Source organism: Hermetia illucens, chromosome 4 (assembly GCF_905115235.1).
Source record: "Hermetia illucens chromosome 4, iHerIll2.2.curated.20191125, whole genome shotgun sequence".
NCBI lineage: Eukaryota > Metazoa > Arthropoda > Insecta > Diptera > Stratiomyidae > Hermetia > Hermetia illucens.
This window is the reverse complement of record NC_051852.1, coordinates 118,221,718-118,247,603: the sequence shown is the minus strand read 5'-3', so window position 1 is coordinate 118,247,603 and position 25,886 is coordinate 118,221,718. Positions and strand designations below refer to the sequence as shown.

General features: G+C 39.7%; 3 protein-coding genes across 3 annotated transcripts; 1 reads left to right on the top strand and 2 right to left on the bottom strand.

Moving 5' to 3' along the window:
• Window positions 1-7,864: 7,864 nt before the first annotated feature.
• On the bottom strand, window positions 7,865-8,685 carry LOC119654784 (galectin-9-like). The gene is made up of 2 exons (XM_038060328.1): window positions 8,528-8,685; window positions 7,865-8,383 (listed from the first exon to the last, which is right to left on the bottom strand). The coding sequence occupies exons 1-2, from the start codon at window positions 8,552-8,554 to the stop codon at window positions 7,979-7,981; spliced, it is 432 nt and encodes a 143-aa protein (XP_037916256.1). The 5' UTR covers window positions 8,555-8,685; the 3' UTR covers window positions 7,865-7,978.
• Window positions 8,686-18,644: 9,959 nt separating this feature from the next.
• On the bottom strand, window positions 18,645-19,229 carry LOC119654040. Its single transcript, XM_038059202.1, has one exon. It carries the CDS (start codon window positions 19,227-19,229, stop codon window positions 18,645-18,647), a length of 585 nt encoding a protein of 194 aa, XP_037915130.1.
• Window positions 19,230-24,739: 5,510 nt separating this feature from the next.
• On the top strand, window positions 24,740-25,642 carry LOC119655651 (galectin-9B-like). The gene is made up of 2 exons (XM_038061635.1): window positions 24,740-24,820; window positions 24,943-25,642. Exons 1-2 carry the CDS (start codon window positions 24,794-24,796, stop codon window positions 25,345-25,347), a joined length of 432 nt encoding a protein of 143 aa, XP_037917563.1. The 5' UTR covers window positions 24,740-24,793; the 3' UTR covers window positions 25,348-25,642.
• The last annotated feature ends 244 nt before the right edge of the window (window positions 25,643-25,886 follow it).

The following is a 25,886-nucleotide window of genomic DNA, read 5'->3' as shown; positions in this document are numbered from 1 at the left end:
GACACAGCAGCCATGTCTTGTTTCAGTTCAGTTTAGAGGTTTTAATTCAGTTTAGTACGGGAAGTTGTAGCTAAAAGCTTTTTGTTAGGCCCTTTATATTACCCCCGAAATCGCCTATTTAATAAACTTCCGCCTCAGGCTTTCGCATGCTTTTGAAGATCCTTCGCCGAAGAAAAAACGTACCTAGTTATCATCGTCTGAGATGTAAGGAGGTCGGGATGAAGTGCAGTGCCTTCTCCTCCTCCTCAAACCCCAAGCGAGCCAGTTTGATAATTTCCTCATTTACAGCGATATTGAAGTGTTCTGGCGCCCCAATCGACTGCCGGAATAAATTCGAATAGTTTTTTTTTTTTTTCGTTTTTATTTTTAAGAAATAGTTAACAATAGTAAATAGATTGGAAAAATGAACAATAAAAAAACAGTCTTTTAAAATAACAAAAATAACTTAAATCTAATGGCCACTGTGGGCTCTCAAAATTTTTGAATAACGATTTACAGACAGAGAAGAGAAACAGTAAGAAATGAAAATCTAATTTTACAATAAGTTGTCGGGAAATGGTCAAAAACCCGACAGAATTCACTTGGCCTTAGTGGCAAATAAAGAAATATAAAAGTAATAATAAATATTTGATTGCTTCAAAAGATACTTTTAACTTAAATTATTGTTCTTAAAACTATCATAATTATATATTTTATATTATACATTTTTTCTTTTTTTTACAATAACATCCATACAAAAAAAACAAAGAATAATAACGTATGTATTTATAAGTTACAACTGGAGACAAAATCAGCACCCGTTCAATGTATACATATTTACAAAGCCCCACCAAGAAACAAATGGCAGGACTGAGCACGGCCACCGCTAACCGGCATCCCGCAGCCACCAGTACCAAGATTTCTCTTTTTCATCCCGCTTAATGTCAATTGCTCTCGCTCTGGAGTATCTCCAGTCGAATCACGGAGCCCCACTGTCAAATTCGGGGGGTATTCTATCCTTTTGTCGGTGGCCCGTCTATGTATATGATACATAACCGGATCACCGGCAGAATCAAGAATTAGACCATTCCTGTCAAGATACACGAACGCTTCGGGAGGAATGAAGCCTGTCGTGAGAGTTTTCTCGAAATACCCATCATTTGGGGAGAACGGCTGCGAAACCCAAGGGTTCTCACCATGCGAAGCAGATCGCACTATATGATTCCGAATCAATCTGACGATAACTGTGTCGATTCTTGGCACAGCAGCAGCTGCATACATCACTTCATTAGTTATGTAGTGCTCATAGTTTGACGAAGTAGTCCTATTAAGCCCCGTGCAAGCACGCAGACATTTCCTTTCAAAGATCCTTATTTTCTCCATTTGGCTAGCACTCAAATTAAACCAGATAGCACACCCGTAGGTGAGCACCGGTCTAACCAAAGTAAGATAACAAATAATCTTAACCTTCCGGCTAAGATGTGGAGCATAAAAGAGTCTTCGGAGAGACATGAATGCCTTGCGAGCGCTCTCTAGCGCGACTTTAACGTGCTCATTAAATTGGAGACGCTCGTCAAGACGCACACCCAGGTATCTAACGCACTTCTTATGAGGAATGCGCTCAGAACTATCCTCGTTCGCGACAATGTGGAAATCTCTCCAATTCCTTTTCAAGTTCCTACTGGCATACGCCAAGGAATTTCGAAACAGAATCGTTTCACACTTTTGCGCATTGATTTTCATCCGCCAACTGTTCGTGAAGAACTTAATATCAGCGAACATCTTCTGAAGTTCAACTTGCACCTCAGTTACCTTCTTGTGCGCCGTGTAGGCTATCAGATCGTCAGCAAAGGCAACCAACGACCTTTTAGGAGATTTATTAAAATCGAAAGAATTGAGCAATTCGTCGGCAAATACCGCAAAAAGTGTAGGCGCAGTCACTGTCCCTTGCTGTAATCCATTCAGAACATGAAATTCTCTGTTAGTAGTGAGATTTCCGTCCGTAATGACAAAGCACTTGCCATACAGCATACTACACATCATCGTTACGAGGTGACTGGGAAACTCATTCTTCAGGAGCCTGAAAATCAGTCCATCCAACCAGACGGTATCAAAGGCTTTCTCCATGTCTATAAGGCAAGCGCCTACGCACTCACCATTGTTAATCCGCCAGCAAATATCAGACGTTACCTTCGTTATTGCATGTATTGTCGAATGTCCAGATCGAAATCCGAATTGCGCGTTCGGCAATAATTCCTTCTTCTTTATATGCCCGTTCAAGGCTTTCAATACCAAAACCTCAAACACCTTGCTGATGTTAGGCAGCAAACTGATTGGGCGGTAGCTTTGAGGGCTGGATGAATCCTTCCCTCTCTTTAAAATCGGGAATACTCGGGCTTTCTTCCATTGTCCTGGAAAGAAGGAATTGTTCAATAAATTATTGAACAAAATGCAATAATTACGAATGGCAATGTCTGGTAAATGCCTGAGGACCACGTTGGGAATGCCATCCATACCGGATGATCTCTTACTGTTTACTCTTCTGAATATGGAAGTTAAGTCTACACATGAGACAAAGTAATCAAGCAGATTATCACTCGGTATGAGATCAGCCTGCAACGCAGAGCTAAATTGGAGAACTGTGGTGCCGTTCAGGCTATATTTGAAATTGTGGACATCTCGTTCTACAATTTCCGAAAGTCGCGTTGGTTCTAAGTCCGTTCTGGGCCGATGCACCGATTCAAAGCGTTCCCCTATAAGTTCGAGTTTCAGAGCATCATCCATCACAATGTAATTGCCTTGCGCATCAGCAGTTACACTATTCGTGTCTATACCTGAGTCAATAAGGTGTTGTATCTCGCTGCCACCGACTTTAATTCTCGGCACAGTTATTCGTGACTTCTTCCGGAATAACGTATTTTTCTTACTAAACATGGAATCTGGATCGCTCGGTGAAATACCCTTTAACTTCTCCCGCCATTGGAAGTTCACTTCATTTACGTAATGTTGAGGGATAAGATCCCGCGCGATCTTTAGAAGTGATTTGAACTCAACCAATATGGGATGATGATAGTCCCCATATATTCGATAGATTTTGTTGACGCGAGTGAGCAGAAGGCTTTTCACTTTTTTCAACCGTTTTATGGCTGCAGTTTCATATCCTTCCATATTATTGCGAGGTTTAATCTTAGGGACGACTTGTTCAATTGTTTCCAGCGTCAAGTTCTCCAGCTTGAGAAGATACTGAAGTATTTCCTCGTTGCTCAAGTTCCTGTCACCTGGTGCAATTGTACTATCGTTTTTCCCATCAAGAGGTGGGCATTCCTCTCGATATCCCCGAATAAACCTCTCTTGGAATTTCTTCCAATTTGTTTGTTTAAAGTTCAGCCTGTGGACGCCACTGTCCATCGGCAGAAGGCGAACTCTTCGTCCATCAAACAGAACTTCAATAAGAATAGCGTTATGATCGCTATCGTAAGGAAGAGTCTGTAGTTTCCGTTGAGGATTCCTAAAATTAAAGTTCAAGCGCGCGTCAGCAATGCACAAATCCAGATAGGAATTTGCCATCGGCCAGGTTGGACTCTCTGACCCATATAATTCGCATTTATACTCTATCTGGTATTGCTCTATCCAAGATTTGAGGAATACCCCTCTGGGATTGTTTGTGGCGTTTAGCCACGAGGTATGCTTAGCCTATTCAGTTCGAGTATCGTAAACAGAGAATGAAATTCCTCCTTGAACTTGGCTCGGTTGTTTCCCACTGCATAGACTGACAGAATGTATAAATTCCCTCCTCTAGGCAGTGAAAAAAGAATACATGAGACTTCGATACACTCAAAGGTTTCAAATTCAGGCCTATTAATATGCCTGAAACGATAATGGCGACCCACAAGTATTCCGGTACCACCTCCCCCATCACAATTTCGTCTATCGTTCCTCACGAATTCGAAATCCTTGAATGTTATCGAATGCCTCGGATTGAGGTGGGTTTCTGAAATCAAGACTATGTCAGGCTGTTGTCTGACAGCGAAATCAACCCTGCCATTTTTGTCGCAAATATTCTTCAGCTATCAATGAAATTTGGTCGCCATTTTTCCACAGCCGGGCCAGTTCCATAATCGGATTCCCGGAGAACATCATGATCATGACTGGCTCGGCGGTGAAGATTATTTGGTTAGTAATTCAAAAAGACTCATGGTCATTTATCGACCACGCTTCTTTTTTGGAATATGGAATATGGAATATGTCTTTTTAAAGATGAATCTGGAAATCACATGATTGGCAAGTATAAGAACCAGTTCGAGTTTGCCAAAGTATTTCCAAATGGACGTATGAGCGTATGATTAGCCTTTCCACGCGGCAATGGTATTAAGGTTAGCCCTCGGTACAGTAGTCACACCTTGGTTTAAGCTTTTGATTGCCGCTTAGCTGCCGACGTCACTTTTGCTTCCCTCGAGGATTTTCCTTCCTTATCAAGGAAAGGTAAGTAATCGACCAGCGAGCAATTCTAGGGAAGGAAGGTTATTTGATTTTACCACTCCAGCTGACTTTATCACTATGAACGTCGGACCGGGCCAAGGGTGAGTGAAGTAATTGATCTCACAATTTACACTTCAGAGATGGAAACTGGCGGGTGAAAACGAACTCTCACTGCCAGTTCACCATTAATTGTAATGCAGTTCTACTAATGTGGACGAAAAGACCGTCATACTAAACAAAATCCAAATAAAAGTGGATAGAATAAAGTTGAATGAACCTTTTGGCAGTAATGCTGCAGTTCCCCAGCCAACTAAAGACTCTTTAATCGTCAAAAGTTCCAGATCGAGATAATATACATCTCTCAGCCTGAAATATATTCGATCCTAGAAGAGGTCACTTTGGTGATAGACGAGCTATTGAACGACAAGTGCAAAGTTTGTTCTACCTTCATTTGCCACTAAGGTATAGAAAATTTTGTCGGGGTTTCAACCATTTCTCAATAATAATAATAATCCATATTGGTTCAGGGCCTTGAAGTGTGTTAGAGCACTTCATTCAAGATCGTAACGGTACACTATAGTAGACTGTAGGAGGCAATGTGGTCAGCATTGCGCTCGCCCGAGATTATTACTCTGATTTGACTTAGGTACTCATTCACGAAGTCAAATCACGATACAAATCCCACTGTCACCAGCGAGATTAGAACCGCGACCCTCCGTACGACAGCCTTGTGCTCTAACCACTTAGCTATCCGAGGAAAATTCAATTTTCCGTAAAGTTTGTCTTGCCCACAAACAGGAAGAAATGCAGAAGTATAACTGGCTACAACTCAATAGCGTGATATGTGTTTATAAGGGGAATATTACAGGATGACATGAGTTTGGAAGCGGAATCCGGGGAACACTTTCTATGTAAGTAACCTGTTGCGCGGAGGTTGGCTTCCCCCAATGTTTATAGATAAGACCCAGTCACGACTGTTAGTCGTGGAAAAGGAGCTTTGGTTGGTTTTCTTAATGTTTGAAGTGGGCTTTTCCCTTGGGGCAATATACAACGGTCTTTCAGGCTGGAGTGTATGCGATCCTAAGAGCGGCAACCTGGATGATTGATGAGCGGTTGAATGGCAAGCGTATGATAATTTTTAGCGATAGCGCTGCATTGAAGGCGTTGAGCAGCCCTTTAATTACTTCAAAAATTGTTGAATAATGTAGAAGTCGATTGGACTCTGTTGGAACTAGTCTGGGTAACTGGTCATTGTGGTGTAGAGGGAAATGAATTCCGAATACTTTAGCAAAAGGGAGTTCAACTTACCCCATGAGCCTTAATGCTGTTAAACACACCACATGCTGTCAGTACCAAACAAACATACGACAAAATTTATCCTGTCAAAAAGCATGAAGACTTGCGGAAGTGTTGTGAGCATTCTGACTAGCCATAATTCACTAGCTGGACATTTGTCTCAGAAATGGAATTTTCCCGTGTCCTTCCTGTAATGAGGAAGTGGAATCTACGGAATACTTTCTATGTGAGTGCCTCGCCTATGGACGCATCAGACATCAAATTTTTGGTACTGACACTAACGGAAATCCTGCGATACATAAACGAATTCGGGATATTCCGTTAGACGGAGGAATCGATTACAATAGACCATTAGAGTCTGAGTGCTCAGAGGCTTTGCCTCTTCCCCATATCGAACACACACACACAACCTGCCCCCGGTACACCCAGGGTTCTTGAACCAGCATTATTCCATTTTTAAGGCTTTGTGTAAAACATTATCGGTTTACTGTCTGTCTGGATGTCTGTTTGTTTGTCACACCGATTTTTCACGGGAACGGTTATAGTGATTGGAAAGGTGGGAACTGTGCACGCTCACGCACATAGTGAGTTACATCATTCTATGTCAAATTTAAGTGGGGGTCCCCAACAAATAGGAAAAGTGGCGAGTGCGGGAGTTGAAAGTGATAATTTGTTTAACGGAACGTGGAGGCTGCCACTATGTGGTATCTAGGCTTCGAAATACCTATCCATACCGATATCGGTTCAAATAAAGTTAATAATAGTAGTATATTACTATAATTTTTAGTAATTGACTATAAAACCCCCCTCAAGTTTATCCTAGAATCATGAGGCAATGTAGGCTCTATTATAGAACATGAGCGTACTAAGTTTGGTGGAAATCACACTATTATTAATAAAGTTATAATAAGTGAAAGTTTTCGCTTCAGTCAAATTCAACACTTTGAATGTATCTATAACGCGAAAGTGGATATTCTTACATAATATATGCATATATTATGTGTTACCTACTAATGGAACACAAATGGTTTTTATAAAAGAAATACACAAAACCTTTTATATCTGAAGCATCCAGCTTCCGATTTCACAGCTTGTTATCCTCGGAACTTGCCCTTACAATTATTGCAGATGCAGCATTTGCATGGTGGTGGTTTAGCTGGGCTATTTTAATGTCGGCTATTGGCTCCGTTAGAGCGTGGAGCTTTTCTTTAATGATAATTTTCTGGGGCAGTAGGTGCCCTTCCCCGCTCGGTCCTGCCTTTTCAGTCTCTGTGGCTTCCGCGATTCGTTTGGGGATCTCGGTTTCTCCTTGGACGCGTGCACGGGTACGCTACTAAATCTGTAATTTGTGAGGTAGTTACGACGTTTAATTGCCTTCAGGGATCGGCCGTCTACTCCGACCGTGAGAAGTTTGACTTTGCCCTCCTTCTTGCTTCTAAAAACTCGCCATAACTGTATGTGGGATCCATGTTTTGGGTAATGAGAAAGCGTCGAAGTTTGTACGTTTTCATCACTACAGCTTTCGGAAGGTAGATTGTCACCTTTTGTGCCCCTGGTATATCATTCCTACCATATGTCGGCAGCTCCACTCCCTTTCATCTGCCAGTTTAGGGATTAAAGTCCTAAATCATTTCGCAGTGTCCTCCGTCAAGCAGTTTACCATTATAAGACCTGGTCGAAAGCTTATGCCGGTCAACACGTGCTCCTTGTTCCATCGCTCACACTTCTCTATGACAATGAGGTCCTGAATTATTTTCTACTCCTCACGAGTGAGTATTTGCTCCGCTCTTTACCGCATTAGTATAGGTAATAACGATTTCCCGTCTCTTGGGCTCGGGTTTGAGGTTCCAACCCACAGATAGAGGCAGGATGGGGTCAACAAGGTTATATTCTGTATCAGTCTATTTTGCAGTCCAGTGCTTGAACCCTATGAATACTCATCTCGTAGATAATGAAATAATTTTTCAAACTTTTCAAACTAACTTCAAGAAAAACTACAAAATCACCCAAATATTTCTTATAGAAAATTGTTAAATAATTCTCATTGGCACATCAAAATTAATCTAGCCTTCACTTTAGAATTGTCCCTTTTGATAATAAAAAACTTGCACACGCTAAGGAGGAATTTGTTTCTTTTTAGTCAATAAGATTCGAATATATACCATTAGTTCTGTAATAAGTGGAAGATACAATAATAAATGAAGTTGTAAAAACAAATAAAAGTTCAATGTCCAACATATTGGAGCGTTGTGTCACCAGAAATAAGAATATATGAAATCCTATGCATCGGTATCCGGTGATTGTATTCGCAAAAATGGCTGCCATTTATGCGAACATTGAATCTGTGGAATCCAGCTACTATTTCGATTTCGTAGGGATGACCCGGCACTATTGGACAGCCTCCGTATCGCTCTTCAGGACCCCAGTTCTTATTTTCTAAAGTATTCCGCACAACAGCTCCTTGTTGAGGTCGCACGCTTATGTGAAACGCACTATCATCCTGGCCCCAAATGGGACCACATTGAAAGTCAATGGTGAACCTATCAGCGCTGTGATGCATGGCGCCGCGAATCACTAGTCTGGATCCGGCGTGTATGCCCCCAGGAACGTGGGATGAGAAGGGAACACTCTGGAATGCGAAAAAGAAAAACGAGAGTTAAAGCTGGAAACATACCGAGCCCGAATGATTTATATACAGGATTTACGCTTATGGACTGCTTCCAATCAAATTTGAAATGAAGGAAACATAGTACATTTTAAAAACTGAACTTACAGGATGATGGGCGGGAATGGAATACATTTTCACGGAAACTCGCGTTACCAACGGAATAAGCCAAGTCTATGGTTATTTAAGAGTGTCGTTGATCACTTTTATACTGAGAAGTTTACTCAGAAATAATCTTATCGCAGTTAGTCAATGGATAGCACTTGAAAATACAACACTTATTATTACATTTATAGGATATGTATCAGATGAAAACTAACTATTGCACACCACAGGTTTTTCTACGATAAGGACGGTATAAGAATAAAAATATATTAATCTAATCAATATCACATATCGACAACGGAAGAAAATTGTTTATCAATGCATCAATTGCTTGCAGAAGCAAATGTGGAGCGCACAGGAAATGTTTATCCAGACGATATGGTGAACTTCAGCCATCCTAGTGAGTTCAGGCTTAAGAATACAGCCAAAGTCTTCCCTGATTGTCATAAGAGGCGACTAAACGGGATAGAAATTTGTGAGCTTGGAACCTACAAATTTCGAAACTTTTTTTTTGACCTGTGATCTTCTTTTGTACTCTGGAAAGCTAAGTGCTAGTAAACGGGAATCTGGTGTCCGGTCCTTAACTCTGAAATATACTGCTGATCACGATATCGCTTGGCCATTTAGTTGGAACCCACGTAATCTTGTATCGTCTTGCACTCGGCGAGCTATCTGCAATGACGAAGCGGTAAAGGTTGCAGAAGCCCACAAACGTTTTATCGGGGTTGTTACGGTCACCAGGATCATGTCTCCCCATCACATGCTCGAACAAGTTGCAGTCAGTTTTCACCATGGTTTACATCACCCATCACGATCACAATGTCAACTTTAGTAAATCTCTCCTAAACTGAGGATAATTGCTCATAGAATACTTTCCGAAATTATGATGTTTCTTAACTTGGATTGCAATCTTGCAATCAATCAGTAAGTCAGAATTCAGCTCTGAAAGTCAAGAGAGCGCACCTTACGGTAGTGGTCTATTGCATTCAGATACCGTATACATAAGTCACAAGCCTCGGAGAAATGCTAGGGTGTCCACCTCAGTCGACGCGGTAGGACGGGCCCCGATCCTATCGAGAAATGGGCAAGGGTTCTTGACGCATGGACGGCGTCAGGACGTAAGCAAGTTAGTCCGAACAAAACGAACAAAACAAATACGTGTCTGTACGCTAAATGTTGGTACCCTGACTGGAAAGACCTAGGAACTCGCAAGAGCCCTTCGGAAAAGGCGCATTCATATCTGCGCCCTACAAGAAACCCGACGGTCGCAAATCGACTATATTCTCATAAGACGTCGACATTTTACATGCAAAGCCGTTCCCTATGAGGCTATAGCACCTCAAAATCGGCCATTGATTGTCGTCCTGCGAATTAAGGCACCGATAAAACAGCGTGAGGAACGCACTAATCCGCGGCGCATTAAATGGTGGCAATTTGGTGAGAAAAAAGAAGAAACGATGTGGAAGAATCGTAGAACCAAATGAAAGGCAAGATCCATAAAGCGGCCTCTGCAATCCTCGAGGTCACCAAGCCGGGTAAGCGTGTAGAGACATATTATAAAAAGTTGTTTAAAAGTTAAAGATCCGTATGTGGGTACACATTCTAAAAGGTAAAGAGAAAAACGTAAAAAGGTCCACATGCAGGTAGGGATGGTCTTATAACTTTTGGGTTGATGGCCGTCAATTATCAACAGTTAGTGGGGGGTGCGAGTTTTTTAATTAGCCTCGACGCACAATTCCATCCATCTGTGTTCATCAATTTTGCCGTATCCTTTCATAATATTTCCAAGCTCTCCCATGCGTCCAAGGTCTCGTCACAAAATTACCCTCCTCAATGACGTGCATCGCATCCGAAGAACGCATCGTGTTGGCTCCTCGTCTTTCTCCCTCCTCTACTTCCTTTAAGTGTTTTTGAAACCTAGTCGTGATGAGGCGTTTTGTTTGGCCAATGTATACCATCTCGCAATCATTACAGCTGATTTTGTAAATCCCACTTTTTTCCTCTTCCGTTAATGGGTCCTTTTCGCTCCCTAATTGTCTTTTAAGGGTTGCGTCTCTGCTTGATGCGACCACTTTTATATTGTATTTTCCTAGGAAGGATTTTATTCTATAAAAGTCTTTGGATAATGGTATGCTCGCCCATTTTGTATCAGCTAGAGTGAGTTACGTATCCGTCTGCATCTGACCCATTAGAATATGAAACCGCAATGTGCAACATTAGACAATTTCTTGAAAACGTGGGAAACACAAAATGCACATCAGCAAATACTTCATTCCAAAGTCCAGACGCAAGATCAGCAAATTATGTATAATAAATATAGGTGGAACGTAACCTCCGGTGACCAGTCTCTAAAATTCATTCGGATTACTTACATTTAGTTAAATTTTGTGTGTGAAATAAAGTTTTATAGTGAATAATAAATCGTGTGTTTTTAAAAACCTTCCCGCTTGGTCCGAACACGTAATTGGCGCAGTCGGTTAAACTTGTGATAAATGCAAACGAAAAACTCTGGAAGAAAGCCGCGAAGGAAAATTCCGAGTTCATTTGCATTAATTAAATAAAGTTTTTCTGGGGAACAAGTTAAGCCTTAAGGTTTCTTAAATTAGTGGCTGAGGCTGGCCCTAACCCAGACTAACAAATTAAAACTTAACAAAAAAAAAACTAAGTCGATATTACCGCGAAGGTATTCGGTCAATTTAAAAACAAATTAGCAAGAGCAGAAAACTGAGGCCAAAATAGTTGCTTGAAACACGGGTGAGGCTGCCCGAGATCTTGCCCATTTAAAACATAACAAATTTTCAAAGGCGGTATTGTCGAGAAGACTAGCCATTCTACATACCAATATAATAATATTACCAATCAGTAGAAGCCGCGAAGGATATACTGATTTAATAAAACCAAATAAAATATATAAGTGTATATAGTGCATATAAAGTGTATAAAGTGCCAAAAAGAAGCACAAAATAAAAAACAGAAACAGTGCATAAAATTGCAATTAAGTGCATCGAATGAACGACCGAAAACTCCAGCGAGATAAGTATTTTTCCTTGAATAGAAAGTTTGCATTTCCAGAAAATATGGAACAGCAACTGGCACAATTACATCAACGACTACAAGAAAGAGAAGTCGAATTAGCCCAATTAGCAGCTGCAGTTCAGGAACTAACCGCGAACCAAAATACGAATTTACAATTTGGTCAGCTGGCAACGGTACTCCAACAAATAACCATGCAGCAAATTTCTAGAGATCCGCGAGACAAAATTCCGAAGGAAATTAGGTGTATGACAGGCTTTACAGGGACAAACGAAGTTTCGTTGAATGCCTTCATCAGTAGCACCGAATATTATCTGAACTCTATAAACGACGAGGAGATCAGAAAAGCAGCAACCAGACAGATATATTTTGAAAAAATACAAGGAGCAGCAAAGGATGCTATTATTAATATTCCCGCACCAGATGATTGGGAGCTGATCAAGTCCAATTTAAAACTTCGCTTCAAACCAGACATGGAACCAGCGGATATCTACAGGAAAATTAACAGTTTAAGGATTAACACCGTAAGTGATTTAGCGATAGAAATTCAAAAAATTAAAAATAAAGCCGATGAGCTTATTTTATTTTATAAAAATGATTTGTACATAGACTTAAGTAATGTTAATTCCCTATTGGTCAATATATGTAAAGAAATGACACAGGGCGTCCTATTAGACAAAATTTATGAATTGTCCGATATATCAGAAATAATAAAAATCATGCAAATGAGAAGATACGAAAACTCCTGCATTAGGCCAGAGTTTCGAAAAATTAAAAATATTAACTCAGCGAGAAACGTGGATGCCATAAAAGATAAAAATAGACAGTCCCCATCTGACTCGAAAGGTTTCTCTCCTAAACGTTATCATTCATTTCAAAATCAAGGTGATTCCCAACAAACAAGACAACAGACACAATACACTACGACAAATTACAATAGACGCAACTACTCTAACGACTATACCCAGGACAGAAGAAATAATCCTCAATCGGAAACTCAAAACAACTATAATAATAATAGTAATCCCAATGATAACAATCATAATCGTGAAGAGTACCCTAATAGATCAAGACAATTCAGACGGAGTTCAGGTAATTCTAGGATGAATTCAGGCCGTAGTAGGCAACAGCAGGAGGTAACTCCTATGGAAATCGATAATGTCGAATCCACTAGTCAAAACAACGAAAATAGAAATTCCCATAGAAGTGAAAATGGACCCAGAGAACAACCTGAGTCAAACCTAGTTAGTTCAAAGGAAGAGGAAAATTTTTTTTACAACTAGCCTCGGATGAACTACCTATGATTCAAATCACAATAAAAAACACGAAATATTTAGCTCTTATAGATACTGGATCCTCGTTCAGTATAGTAGATGAACGAATAAATAGTTTCCAGAAAATCAAAATCAAACCTATTCATTTCACTATCATTACCGGTAAAGACACAATCTATTTCGAAATTCACACTCCAGCTCCAGAAGAGTTTGAATCCCCCCCACAGGCACGGATTAGATGGAAAGTTCGTGACCTTTCAAATAGAAAGTATCAGTTCATAATAGGCATCGATCTGCTAGATAATCTGAATACTCTGATAGATATAGAGCGAAAAAGAGTAACACTCAACGGCAAGATAATTCCTTTTATCAATAACCCATATCAATTCAAACAAGTTTGCGTATTAGAACAAACCCAAGATGATTACATAAAACATCTGAAATTAGATCACTTGAATAATGAAGAAAGAAGGGAAGTAATGAAACTGGTCAAACGATTTGAACAAGTTTTTTATAAAGAAGGTGATAAATTGACCAGTACTACAAGTATAGTTCATGAAATAAAAACTACCACGGACCAACAAATTAATTCCAAGTTGTATCGTTTCCCACCTTGCCATGAGCAGGAAGTGAGAAAACAAATAGCTCAAATGGAAGAACAAGGAATCATCCAAAAGAGCAATTCGAAATATTCGAGTCCACTGATTGTCGTACCGAAAAAGGCTGACAATTCAGGACAAAAAAAGTTCCGAATAGTAATCGACTATAGGAAACTCAATGATGTAACGGTGGACGATAAGTACCCCTTACCAAATATAGATTCTATTCTAGATAAACTTGGAAGGTCCCAATATTTTTCCACTATTGACCTTGCTAAAGGATATCATCAAATCCTCGTTAAGAAAGAGGATAGGCCAAAAACAGCCTTTGTAACCCCGCATGGTCTTTATGAGTTTATAAGGATGCCGTTCGGTCTTAAAAATGCCCCAGCGACATTCCAAAGACTGATGAATGACATTCTTAGAGACTACATTAATAAGACATGCGTTGTTTACCTTGATGACATCCTTATTTTCAGTACTTCATTGCAAGAGCACATGAAATCTCTATCTGATATATTCAAAGTTTTGAATGCACACCAATTAAAAGTGCAAATCGATAAGTGCAATTTCATGCAAAAAGAGACAACTTTTTTAGGACATGTAATCACTAAGGAAGGATTAAAACCTAATCCAGAAAAAATAAGCGTCATCGAAAACATAAAAATCCCTAAGAATGAAAAACAAATAAAACAATTTTTGGGTTTAACGGGCTATTATCGAAAGTTTATAAAAGACTATGCGAAAGTAGCCCAACCAATGACGAAATATCTGCAAAAAGGCATAAAAGTCAATCCCAATGATCCAAACTTCATAGACGCATTTGAAAAACTTAAGATCCTTATTAGTCCTCATCCCATCTTGCGATTTGCAGACTTTACTAAGCCTTTTCAACTCACTACCGATGCATCTAATTATGCGATAGGTGCTGTTTTATCCCAAAACGGCCATCCAATTTCATTTGCCTCAAGGACATTAAATGTTCACGAGAGAAATTATTCCGCAACCGATAAGGAATTTCTCGCCATTATGTGGTCCGTAAATTATTTCCGACCATACCTCTACGGAAATAAATTCAAAATTTACACTGACCACCAGCCAATCAAATATCTGAATGCTAAGTATAAAGGCAAAGACCTCTCACCTCGGCATCAACGCTGGTTATTAAAGTTAGGTGAATATCAATATGAAATTGAATATATGAAGGGAAAGGAAAATCACGTAGCAGATTTTTTAAGTAGAATTAATCAAACAGAGGAGGAACGTGAAAATGCTTCACACAGCGACATTCGCACTAATTCCTATTCAGATTTACAAGTTCTTGTTAATGAAGAAGAAGACGTTACAATGGCTACAATACATTCTGCTGAGGAAGAGCTTCTCGATCATATTCCTATTAAGGAAGAGATCGTCAATAAATATAAAACGCAACTAATTTTAACCAACAACAAAACACAGGAAATAGAAATTATTCACAAAAGGCGAATTATTTATATAGCTGAACACGATTTCGGAAACCTAGGTGAACTTTTCAGACGATATATTAAAAAAGGAATTACAGCAATCTTTTCAGAACTTCCAGACACAAAATACAATATAGTACAAGAGAAACTTAGAGAAATGTACTCTAACGATCCTCAAATTACATTCATCCGGTGTTCATATCGAGCACAAGATATAAAAACTGAAGTAGAAGCAGTGAAACAAATTTCTTTGTATCACGTTAGAGAAAGTGTACATTCAGGTATTCAAGAAACTTTTAACAGTTTGAAAAATAAAATTTTTTATCCAAAGTTAGCCGAATTGGTTCAAATTGTCATAAATCAATGCGATGTATGTCAGGAAGTCAAATATGACCGCAATCCAATCAAACCTAAATTTTGCTTTACCGAAACACCCACAGAAATCAACCAAATTATTCACGTGGATCTTTACTTTATAATGAAATGCTGTTTCCTTACTGCCATTGACATATTTTCCAAATTTGCTTCAGCCTATTACTTGCCCGACCGAAACCATACAACCATTATTGAAGTTTTAGAAGAACATTTTGCTAAAATAGGCAAGCCAGAAAAAATAATCGCAGGAAATGAATTTAATGCTATCCAAGTAAAGGAATTTCTACAGACGGAAGGTGTAAAACTACATCTTACGAAAGCTCATAGCCACACGGGTATAGCTGACGTAGAAAGAGTGCATAACACTATTGCGGAAAAGTTCAGAATTATGACTCTAAGGAAGAGAAAATTCTCACCTAAACAAGTATTGCAGAAGGCAATTAGAAATTATAACCATAGGTTCCATTCTACTATAAAGTGTATTCCCCGAGAAGTTCAAAGTGGAAAAGTAGACGTTGAAAAGATAAAAGAAAATATAAACAAGTGTAAAAAGAAATACATAAGTAAGCTTAACAAAAATAGAGAAAATTATAATGAAACCAGGACTGAAGGATTCATAAAGAACTATAAAGCAGTCCGACAGAAACACCTACCTAAATACAGAAAAGCGAACTTAGAGAATGTCCATCCAACTAATATTAAACGAAAACCCAAATTTGCAGACTACTCCAAGGATGAACATTTTATTATCACTGATACCCAAAAGGAAATAATCGAAAAAATATTAAACGAAGGTCCTCTAGACGAAATTATTAAATCCAAATTTAAAATAGACATAAGTCGACGAGATCTTAGGACACTTATAGATCAGTCATGGCTTAATGACAATATAATTAACATGTATCTAAAATTAATAGCAGAACGCAACGAACAACAAAGTTCTAAAAATCTCCCAAAAATCTATGTGATGGACACATTTTTTGCTCCACGCCTTTTAAATTCCGGCTATAATGCAGTTCGTAGATGGACTCGAAATGTTGATATCTTCGCATATGATATCATATTAGTACCTGTTCATGTAAATAACATTCATTGGTGTATGGCGATCATAAACTTAAATAACAAAACAATTAAGTATTATGACTCCTTGGGATCACCAAATTCTCAACTTTTAGATTCCTTGGAAGAATATATGAAAGAAGAATCCCTAGATAAAAGAAAACTACCATTAGATTCACCTCCATTTATTAAAGAAAATGTAGTAGATTGTCCTCGCCAATCAAATAGCAGTGATTGTGGGGTATTCAGCTGCATGATTGCAGAGTACATCGCAAGGAATAGCGAAATAACCTTTTCACAAAATAACATTCCAGACCTAAGAAAAAGAATGATCTTAGAGATTACCGAAGGAAAACTATTATTATAAGTTTTTATCTTCTCCTAAAAATTAGTCTTAAGTAGTCCCAATAATCATTATACTAATAATACCACAAACCTGCAGATTATCATGGCATTACTGATACTATTCAGTTGGATTAATCCAGCGAAAGGATTATTGAATATTCACGAAATTAAAGAGCAGACAGGGTTTGCAGAAATTCAACTAGACAAAACTGACATCGTCTCCAAAACAAACATAATACTTCACGTTATCAACACCACCGAAATTTTGGACCTGATAACTGACTTTAGGACGAACGCAGAAAATTTAGACGGACAACATAAGGACTTAATACTCACAGAACTCAGACATTTGACAAACAAAGTTAGAACCCTTATACCTCAGGAAACGAGACATAAACGTGGACTTATTAATTTAGTAGGAAATACCCAAAAATGGCTATTTGGAACAATGGACGCACAAGACAGACAAGACATCGACGATCACCTAAAGACACTTGATTTAAATACCCATAACTTAATCAGTACAATTAATCAGCAAGTTGAAATTAATAAAAACTATAGTGAAACGTTTAAACAGCTCAAAGAAATAGTTAAAAGAGACCGGGAAATTATTTTGAATAGAATTAATAACCTTTCAATGGCAAATAACCATTTTTATGATCAAATGTTTAAAATTCAGATAATCAAAAGTAGAATCGAACATATTCAAGATAACATTGCCTCCACTAGGTACGGTTTATTGCATCCAGGTATCCTCACTGACGAAGAAATCCAAAAATATGAAATTAATTTAAATAAATTAGCTTACGTTAAAGTTGGAGTAGCCAAATCAGAAAACAATTTGTTATTATTTGCAATTAAAATACCAAAAGAATATATAACAGTCCAATTGAAAATGGTTATACCTGTACCAAATGACCAAAATAAGGAAATAGATTACCCAAACGAAATTGTATTTAGTCTTAACAATTCTGTATACAAATATGAAAAACTTAAATACTTGAACGAACTTAGTATAAGTAAACATTGTATGTACAAGCAAAATTGTAATCTTATAAAAAATTTAAATACAGAAATATTAGAATTAGATACAGAAACGATTCTAATTAAGAATGCCAAACAATTGGAAATAATTCAAAATTGTGATTCAAGAAAATTAATTTTGTCCGGAAATCAATTATTACATTTCAGTAATTGTCAAGTTAAAATTCTCGATCACTATTTTTCTAACATAAAAGAGAAAAGTCAAGACCGTTTTTTCTACCCAACCAATCAAATAAATCAAAATTTCACAGATAAACTTACTTTGGATGATATTATATTATATAATGCTGAAAACATACATAAAATTGAAGAACTCCAAGTTCATAGAAAAATCACATATGGTATTAATATTGGTTTTGTTTTTGTAATTGTATTTGCAATTTTTGGAATATTTGCTTACCTTAAACGAAATAGTAAAGTTTGTAAAGTTCAAGTAGAAAATCGAATTCAGGAGAATTCAAAGAGAAGGGAGGGGGAAGTTACGTATCCGTCTGCATCTGACCCATTAGAATATGAAACCGCAATGTGCAACATTAGACAATTTCTTGAAAACGTGGGAAACACAAAATGCACATCAGCAAATACTTCATTCCAAAGTCCAGACGCAAGATCAGCAAATTATGTATAATAAATATAGGTGGAACGTAACCTCCGGTGACCAGTCTCTAAAATTCATTCGGATTACTTACATTTAGTTAAATTTTGTGTGTGAAATAAAGTTTTATAGTGAATAATAAATCGTGTGTTTTTAAAAACCTTCCCGCTTGGTCCGAACACGTAATTAGTGCTTTCTTGCTCGGCTTCCATATCTGGTCTTGCTTTCTCTTAATCAGTTTTTCGATAATTTCGACCGTGTAACCATTCTTGATTGCTGTATCAAGTATGAACATTCTTTCTTTATGGAAGCCATCCTTGTTTAAGGGTATGTTTAGAGACGGTGTACCATTGAATTGTAGGCAGCCATTTTTTGTGTTGCGGTATGAGCCGAAGTTGCTGGTATCGTTCTTTGGGTTGCCGTTGGTTTCCTGTATATCTCGAATTCGAGTTTTCCGATATTGTTTGTTACTCGTAGGTCCAAAAATGGTAGAGATTCATGTTCTTCCTTTTCTATTGTTAATTGGATCTTCGGGTGTATCCTATTGATTTCTGTTAACGTGTTGTCGACCTTGTCCTTTTCAACTATGGCAAATATATCATCAACATATGTGAACCAAATCCTTGGCATTATCTCCTTTTCTTCGATGATTGATTCCACGTATGCCATAAACTTTCCCGTCACCAGTGGTGACATTGGGTTGCCCATGGAGACTCCTGCTGTGGTTTTATAGAATTTCTCACGAAATGTGAAATAATTTTCACCCATACATAGTGATGCCAATTTAGTGTATTGTCTCACTTTGGCCCTCCAATCTATTGTGTTGTTCAATTTATTCAGCCAAACTTCTAGTTGGTGAATAGCTGGTTTGATCGGTGTGTTTGGGAACAAGGATTTAACATCGAATGATACCATCATTTCGTTTGTGTTTATGTGCCCTGCTTCTTATAGCTTGCTGGTGGGTTCACTCGTGTTCCTTATTGCATGTTTGCTCAATGTGTTTCCCAGGGCTGAAAATTCTTGGACTAACCATTTTGCAATTTTGAAAGTTGGTGAATTGGAGTCGGCGATTATCTCACGAATTTCGTGTCCTTCCTTATGTATCTTGGGCTGGCATCTGATGCGTGGTAATGATGGATTTGGCATTCTTAATTTAGTTATATCTTTGAATATCGTACTGGCTTCTTTGAGGGCTCGATTTACGGTACAGTTGTGCCAATGTTGAAGGGAAAGGATCGTCTGCGGCTAAGGGCAAACCGGCCTTCTGACGATCCCAAATCTTCGGCTCAAATGGCTGCAAAAGGAGGCTCGACTGGGAAAGGCTTAGTCTTCATTTGCAGCCAACGCTATCGTAGCCGATGGATGGGTCTTGCATGACGACACTGATCCTTCCGGTTACAATACAGAGCAGTTTTTGTAGCTAAGGAGGAAACCCCTCCAAGCTGTAAGGACTGCATGCTTATAAGGGATTACACTACGCTTTGAGTCGGTAGGTATATACCGTAAGATGCTACGGATAAACTTTGCCGACGAAAGCACAAACGAACGGCTTAGAGAGTGCTGCTCATCCTTCAACGATGTGTGGGAGGGAGCGCGACTGACCCTGAAGAGGTTTTCCGAGCTACCATCGTTTAGAAAGTGCTTTCTTTGGCTTTCAAAAGAGGAGGTAATTTCAGGAGATCAGAACCCCAACATCTCTACCTGGAGCAAGGCAGGGGGAAGAACCCATACGCCGGGAACTTTAATCAATACCGACGTTTCTGACTCGGATATTAAGAAGATTTGGGAACAAACGGGTTGCCGGCTCTACTGCGGGCTTGGGACCATCGCATTACAAGTGTCAGCTCCTAAAACCATCGAAGGGACGTGCAGCCCACAGTATCTTTATAAAAAGCGCAGATGAGATGCCACATCTCTCAGATAAATTTGCAGCATTGCCGCGACTAGTGCAGTCGTCGGATCAATAACTGCAAGACATGTATATACCACATACAAGAACCATGGGTTGTTGGTGGGGAAATTAGGGGCTTAAACTGTTAAACTGACTTGTTGTATGTCAACGGAAGTGAAAGACCCCGCTCCTGTATCAACATCAACCACGCAACAACCGGTACCCGGTATCCGGTCTAGGCTTGCCATAATAAGGAACTCCGGACATCCCAGTTTTGCTCCCTAAAAGCTGTCTGGCGTCCTGAACTACGCCATCGTTCCATCTCAGGCAGGGTCTGCCTCGTCTTCTTTTTCTATCATAGATATTGCCCTTAAAGACATTCCGGGTGGGATCATCCTCGCCCATACGGATTAAGTGACCAACCCACCGTGAGCCGGATTTTATCCACAACCAGACGGTCATGGTATCGCTTATAGATTTCGTCGTTATGAAGGCTACGGAATCGTCCATCCTCATGTAAGGGGCCAAAAATTCTTCAGAGGATTTTTCTCTCGAACGCGGTCAAGAGTTTGCAATTCTTCTTGCTAAAAACCGAAGTCTCCAAGGAATACATGAGGACTGGCGAGATCATTGTCTTGTACAGTAAGAGCTTTGACTCTATGGTGAGACTTTTCGACTGAAATAGTTTTTGTAAGCTGAAATAGGCTCTGTTGGCTGCCAACAACCATGCGCGAATTTCATCATCGCAGCTGTTATCGGTTGTGATGACCTCCTGTATGGTGGTTTCAAAAGACTTGCAAGCTATCTTGCTTAACAACCTAAGTGGTGACGACACCGCAACGATCAAATTGACCATGGTGCTCTGCTTATTTCCCTTATAATGTAGACGAAGTTTCTAGTTAAACATTCATCAGAGCTAACCAATATGCCAAAAGTAAAGCCGTGGGAATAGTAGCAGATTGTGATTTTAACGCTTACCATATATGCTGAGGAAGTTCCAATATCGACGGGAGAGGATCGAGACTACTTAAGTATCCGGTAGGAACCGAATTGCAGATACTCAATTTGGGTAATGAACCCACTTTCTTCAACGTGGTCAGGCAGAGGTCATTGACATCATGGTGGCATCCCTTGACATTGCGGCTCTTGTCGGAGAGTGGAAAGTATCAAACGATATCAGGCTCTCGGAACACTGGCGCTTAGATTGGGTAATTGGTAAGGATCTACCTCCAACCACTCTATTTCGGAATCCATGCTAGGCAGATAAAAGAAAACTGAGCGCCTGAGGTACGATCCCTGGGAGACGCATCAAAGCCATTGCTGCAATCCAGAAAACAACCCAGATGATCGCTACCAGCATGAGAGAAGCTTTCGATGCCAAGGAAAGGTAAAACGCCATGGTGCCACTCGGATTTCCTAGGCAGAGGAGAACAATAAGAGTGCTCCTCAACCGAGCTCTAAAGTCTGATTCAGTCGCTTGTTGGATTCGGTACACAAAGGCTCAGAACTTTCTAACGAAGAGCATAAGGTCGACCAAAGCATCATCATGCAGACGCTTTTGCGAAGAGACCAACTATCTTAAGGCAACCTCAAAGCTAAAGCGGATCCTTGTCAAAGAACGTAGCCAGGAATTGGGTTATTTATGTTTACAGGAGGTACACAGAAAGCAAATGAGGAAACGATATACTATTTGCTTGAAGTGTACTTCTCAGGCAAAATCTCATCTCGGAGCCGACAGAAACATATAGCCCTCAACCGGAAGATTGGACTGTGGGGTGGAAAGTAGTCTCACTGGAACGAGTGAAATGGGCATTTAACTCGTTAGACAGATACAAGTCTGCAGGTCCGGATGGCATTAGTCCTGCTGCAGTAATAGAGGGCATGGATGCCCTAGGACTACACCGTCGGAATATATTCCGTTTGTCTAGCACGCGCTTATATTCCAACCAGCTGGCGAAATCTGAAGGTGATATTTTTTCCCAAACCAAGAAAATGTACCTACACAAACGCAAAAAACTTCCGACTGATTAGTGTAACTTCCTTTCTGCTAAAGGGACTGGACAGATTAGTAATCGGTTGATAAGGGATACATATATCCCTAAGTGGACACTTCATTCTAGGCAACATGCCAGCAGAAAGGCCAATTCATGGGGATAGCATTCCATGAACTAACTGCAAAAACTGAAAAGGCAATGTCTGATAAAAGATATGGTTAAGACGCATTTATGAACATTGAAGGCGCATTCAATTATGCCTCATTCGAGGCGATTTGTAACCCGGAAAGACAGCATGGCATCGATCTGCTGTTAATCAGTTGGATCCTTCACATACTAGAGTGAAGAGAGATCCACATATTGAGGCAGGGTGTCTTAGGGGTTGCCCACAGGGAGGAGCTCGCTCTCTTCAGTTATCGCTCCTGGTTGCGGACACGTTGCTTTGGCTCCTGAAGGCCACAAAGGTCTTCACACAAGCATTTGCCGATGATCTAGCCGTAATAATTATCAGCAAGTTTTCGGGCACATTATGCACCCGTCTGAATGCAACACTGTATGTAATCCACAGTTGGTGCCTCCATAATGGACTCATGATGATACAAAAAGTCAAATATTTTGGCATACATCTCAGCTTCAAGTTAAGTTGGAAGCACCATATCCAGGAACAACACCAAAAATCATGCAGATTGCTCTGGTGCTGTAGGACTGCGGTAAGATAAGACCTGGGGACTTTCACCAAAACAGATTCATTGGGTGTATACATCCGTAATTCAGAGGCTCTGTTACCTAAGTATTACGTAGGAATGAGTAGTACGCCAGCGGTGGCCAAGCTATTTTAAATTTACCATCCATCCATCCATGAAAATCAGCTAACGACGCACGTAGGCTTGACACTATTGGAGAGTGGAAAAGCAGCCAATCATACGGTCATGAGTCCATCTGGAAATTCCGTGGCAAAAATCGGATGGCTCTGATCCCCGTTGATCATTCGGTTTCCAGATTCGCCTTCGAAAAGACCTACTCCCTCGTAAACACCAAAAGAGAAGAATGGTCGACAAATGGCCACGAATCTTTTAGGATTACAGACTTAATAATCTTCATCGACGGGTCAGTCATGGAAAACGGATCGGGTACAAGGATGTTCTCGGGAAATCCGATTATGGAACTGGCCCGATGTATCGCCATTTTATTGGCAGCAGAAGAATGTTTGCGGTAAAAATGGAGCGGTCGCATCATTCGAATCTGCTCCAATAGTCGGGCAGCATTATCAGCACTAGAGAGCAACTACATATCAACCCAGTTGGTGTGAAGTTTTCATCAGGTGCTGCTGAAAATTGGCTGACTGAATGAAACGTTCCTGATGCCAGGGCACTCAAATATCGCTGGTAATGAGGAAGCTGACAGAATGACTCGCAAAAGTTCTGAATCTACAATGGTGGTGCCAGAATCAGCTTTTGGCATCCGGTCATCTTCTGTCAAGTCTACTCTGAAGAGGGAAATGGCAAGGATTCACACAGCCGAATGGAGAAATTTGAACTTCTGCCACATGGGAAAATTTAGAAGGAACCCGGGGCCGCTAGTGCGTCATTTTTGTTGTCCCTTAAGAAGTGGGACATGATAGCCTTAGTAGGGATTCTAACGGGATACTGCCCTTTAAACTGTGACATAGAAAAGTCGGAGTAGTAGTCTCGGCCATATGCAGCGAATCTGAGGAGGAAGAAGAGACGGCCCTGCACTTCGTATGCAGCTGCCGGCCTACTCAGACCTCAGGCGAAGATACCTTGGTTTGGTTCAGTGAAGAGTCTGCGCATTCTCTATCTCTGACCAGTGCCCTCAGATTCGCGAAATCCTGCGAACGCCGTCGGCGAGAGGCCAATGAATAGGTGATCTCCGGGGATAGTGCAATGGGCCTAATAAAGGTCTGAGTACTTGGAGCTGCGGCTCTCCCCACTAAACTAAATTAAACTTAACTACCAAGTTTGGTGGAAATCGCATTATTACTTGCATGGTTGTAGTTGGTCAAAATCGTCGATTTAGTGCAAATTTTAAGACTTCAAATGTCAGCATCACGATGAAGTGAATATTCTGTAATAATACACGCATATACATTACGTACTAGGTACAAATGGACCAAATATTTCCTCAAATATTTATATATAAGAAATAAACAAAACGTTTCATACCTAAGGCGTCCAGCTTCTGGTTTCCCGACTTGTTAAGTGTTAAGTGTGGAAATCGAAAAAGGGGATTGATGGATGCTAGTTAGAGGAGACTTTACCCTGCGATCGAAGCGGGTTTTTTTCCACATAATTAAAAATGGTCTCCTTAATATTTGTTAACTACATTGTGAAGGATTTTCTTCCTTTGAAGATATCTGGCTTTGAGTAGAAAAACTTATTTATTTTTATTCAGATGTGCAACAGCTAGCTATTTCCACTTGATACATACCCTACGAAATGTGATAAGTGGCGTGGTTTTCAAGTGTTATGCACTATCCACCTCCGATAAGATTACTTCTGAGTATACCTTTTAGTAGAGGAATTCTTGAGCCATCATAAACTAGATTCCGTCCGACGGTAATTCGAGCTCAGGTGAAAATGTATTCTATTCTCGCAGATCGTCCAGTAAGTTCAGATTCTGAAATTGGATATAAGAGTGAATTTTGAACCTAAATCATTCGTGTCATGTGGAGTGGACAATCAAATAAGTTCCCAGCCTTAATTCTAGTTTTTCTTCTGTATTCCAGAGTGTTCCGTTTTCGTCCCTCATTCCTGGTGGTATACATGCCGAATCTAAACTAGTGGTTCGAGGCGTCATTCATCAAAGTTCGAATAACTTCACCATTGATTTGCAATGTGGTCCCGTTTGTGGTCAAGATGATATCGCACTTCGCCTAGGCGTGTGGCCTCAACAGCAAGCTGTTGTCCGGAATATTTTCAAGCATATGAAATGGGGTCCTGAAGAGCGATACGGTGGTTGCCCAATAATGCCTGGCTTGCCCTGTGATATTGAAATAGTAGCTGGATTTAACGGATTCACCATTCGTGTAAATGGCAGCGACTTTTGCGAATACATGCATCGAATTCCGATACATCGAATTTCATATATCCATATTTCTGGAGACACTAAACTCTATTATGTTGGGCATTGAAATTTTTTTGAGAATTTTTCGGTGTTTATTGATCTGCCTGGAATTCTAACCCATTTCTTTCATGACGGAGATGAAATCGATCGGACTGTTTGACTGAACCTCAGCTCAGGAAGCTTTCTTTAGAAGGTCACATGGTCATATTGTAAATATAATCAAAATCAAAAGTAGAATAGATAACATCTATTGGAGGCAACCTTTAAGAGCCTTGTATAAATTTTAAGCATTTATCCAAAGCCAGGATATCTCCGTATATATTTTGGAAATTAAAACAGAGGATTAAATTTATGAAATAAACTTTTTCGCCACACAAAAATGTTAATAAATCATCGATTCTGTAAGGTGAGGGACAGGCTCAATAGTGAGCACTCGGACCAGACCATCGCGCTTGACGCTTTCATCTAAAAAAATCCGGAGTCGTTTTTAATACCAGAAATGATTCCTGATGCGTCACAGTGACCATGCACTTAAAGTCGTTGCACCGTATCCAAAATGTCGATATAAAATTTTAACCAATTCTACATTACTGAACGGTTTAGGAG

Coding starts and splice junctions, on each gene's coding strand:
- LOC119654784 (XM_038060328.1), bottom strand. CDS start 8,554: ATGTATTCCATTCCCGCCCATCATCCT. Junction 8,384..8,527: donor CCATTCCCGCCCATCATCCT/GTAAGTTCAGTT, acceptor TTCGCATTCCAG/AGTGTTCCCTTCTCATCCCA.
- LOC119655651 (XM_038061635.1), top strand. CDS start 24,794: ATGTATTCTATTCTCGCAGATCGTCCA. Junction 24,821..24,942: donor CTATTCTCGCAGATCGTCCA/GTAAGTTCAGAT, acceptor TCTGTATTCCAG/AGTGTTCCGTTTTCGTCCCT.
- LOC119654040 (XM_038059202.1), bottom strand. CDS start 19,229: ATGATGGTATCATTCGATGTTAAATCCTTGTTCCCAAACACACCGATC.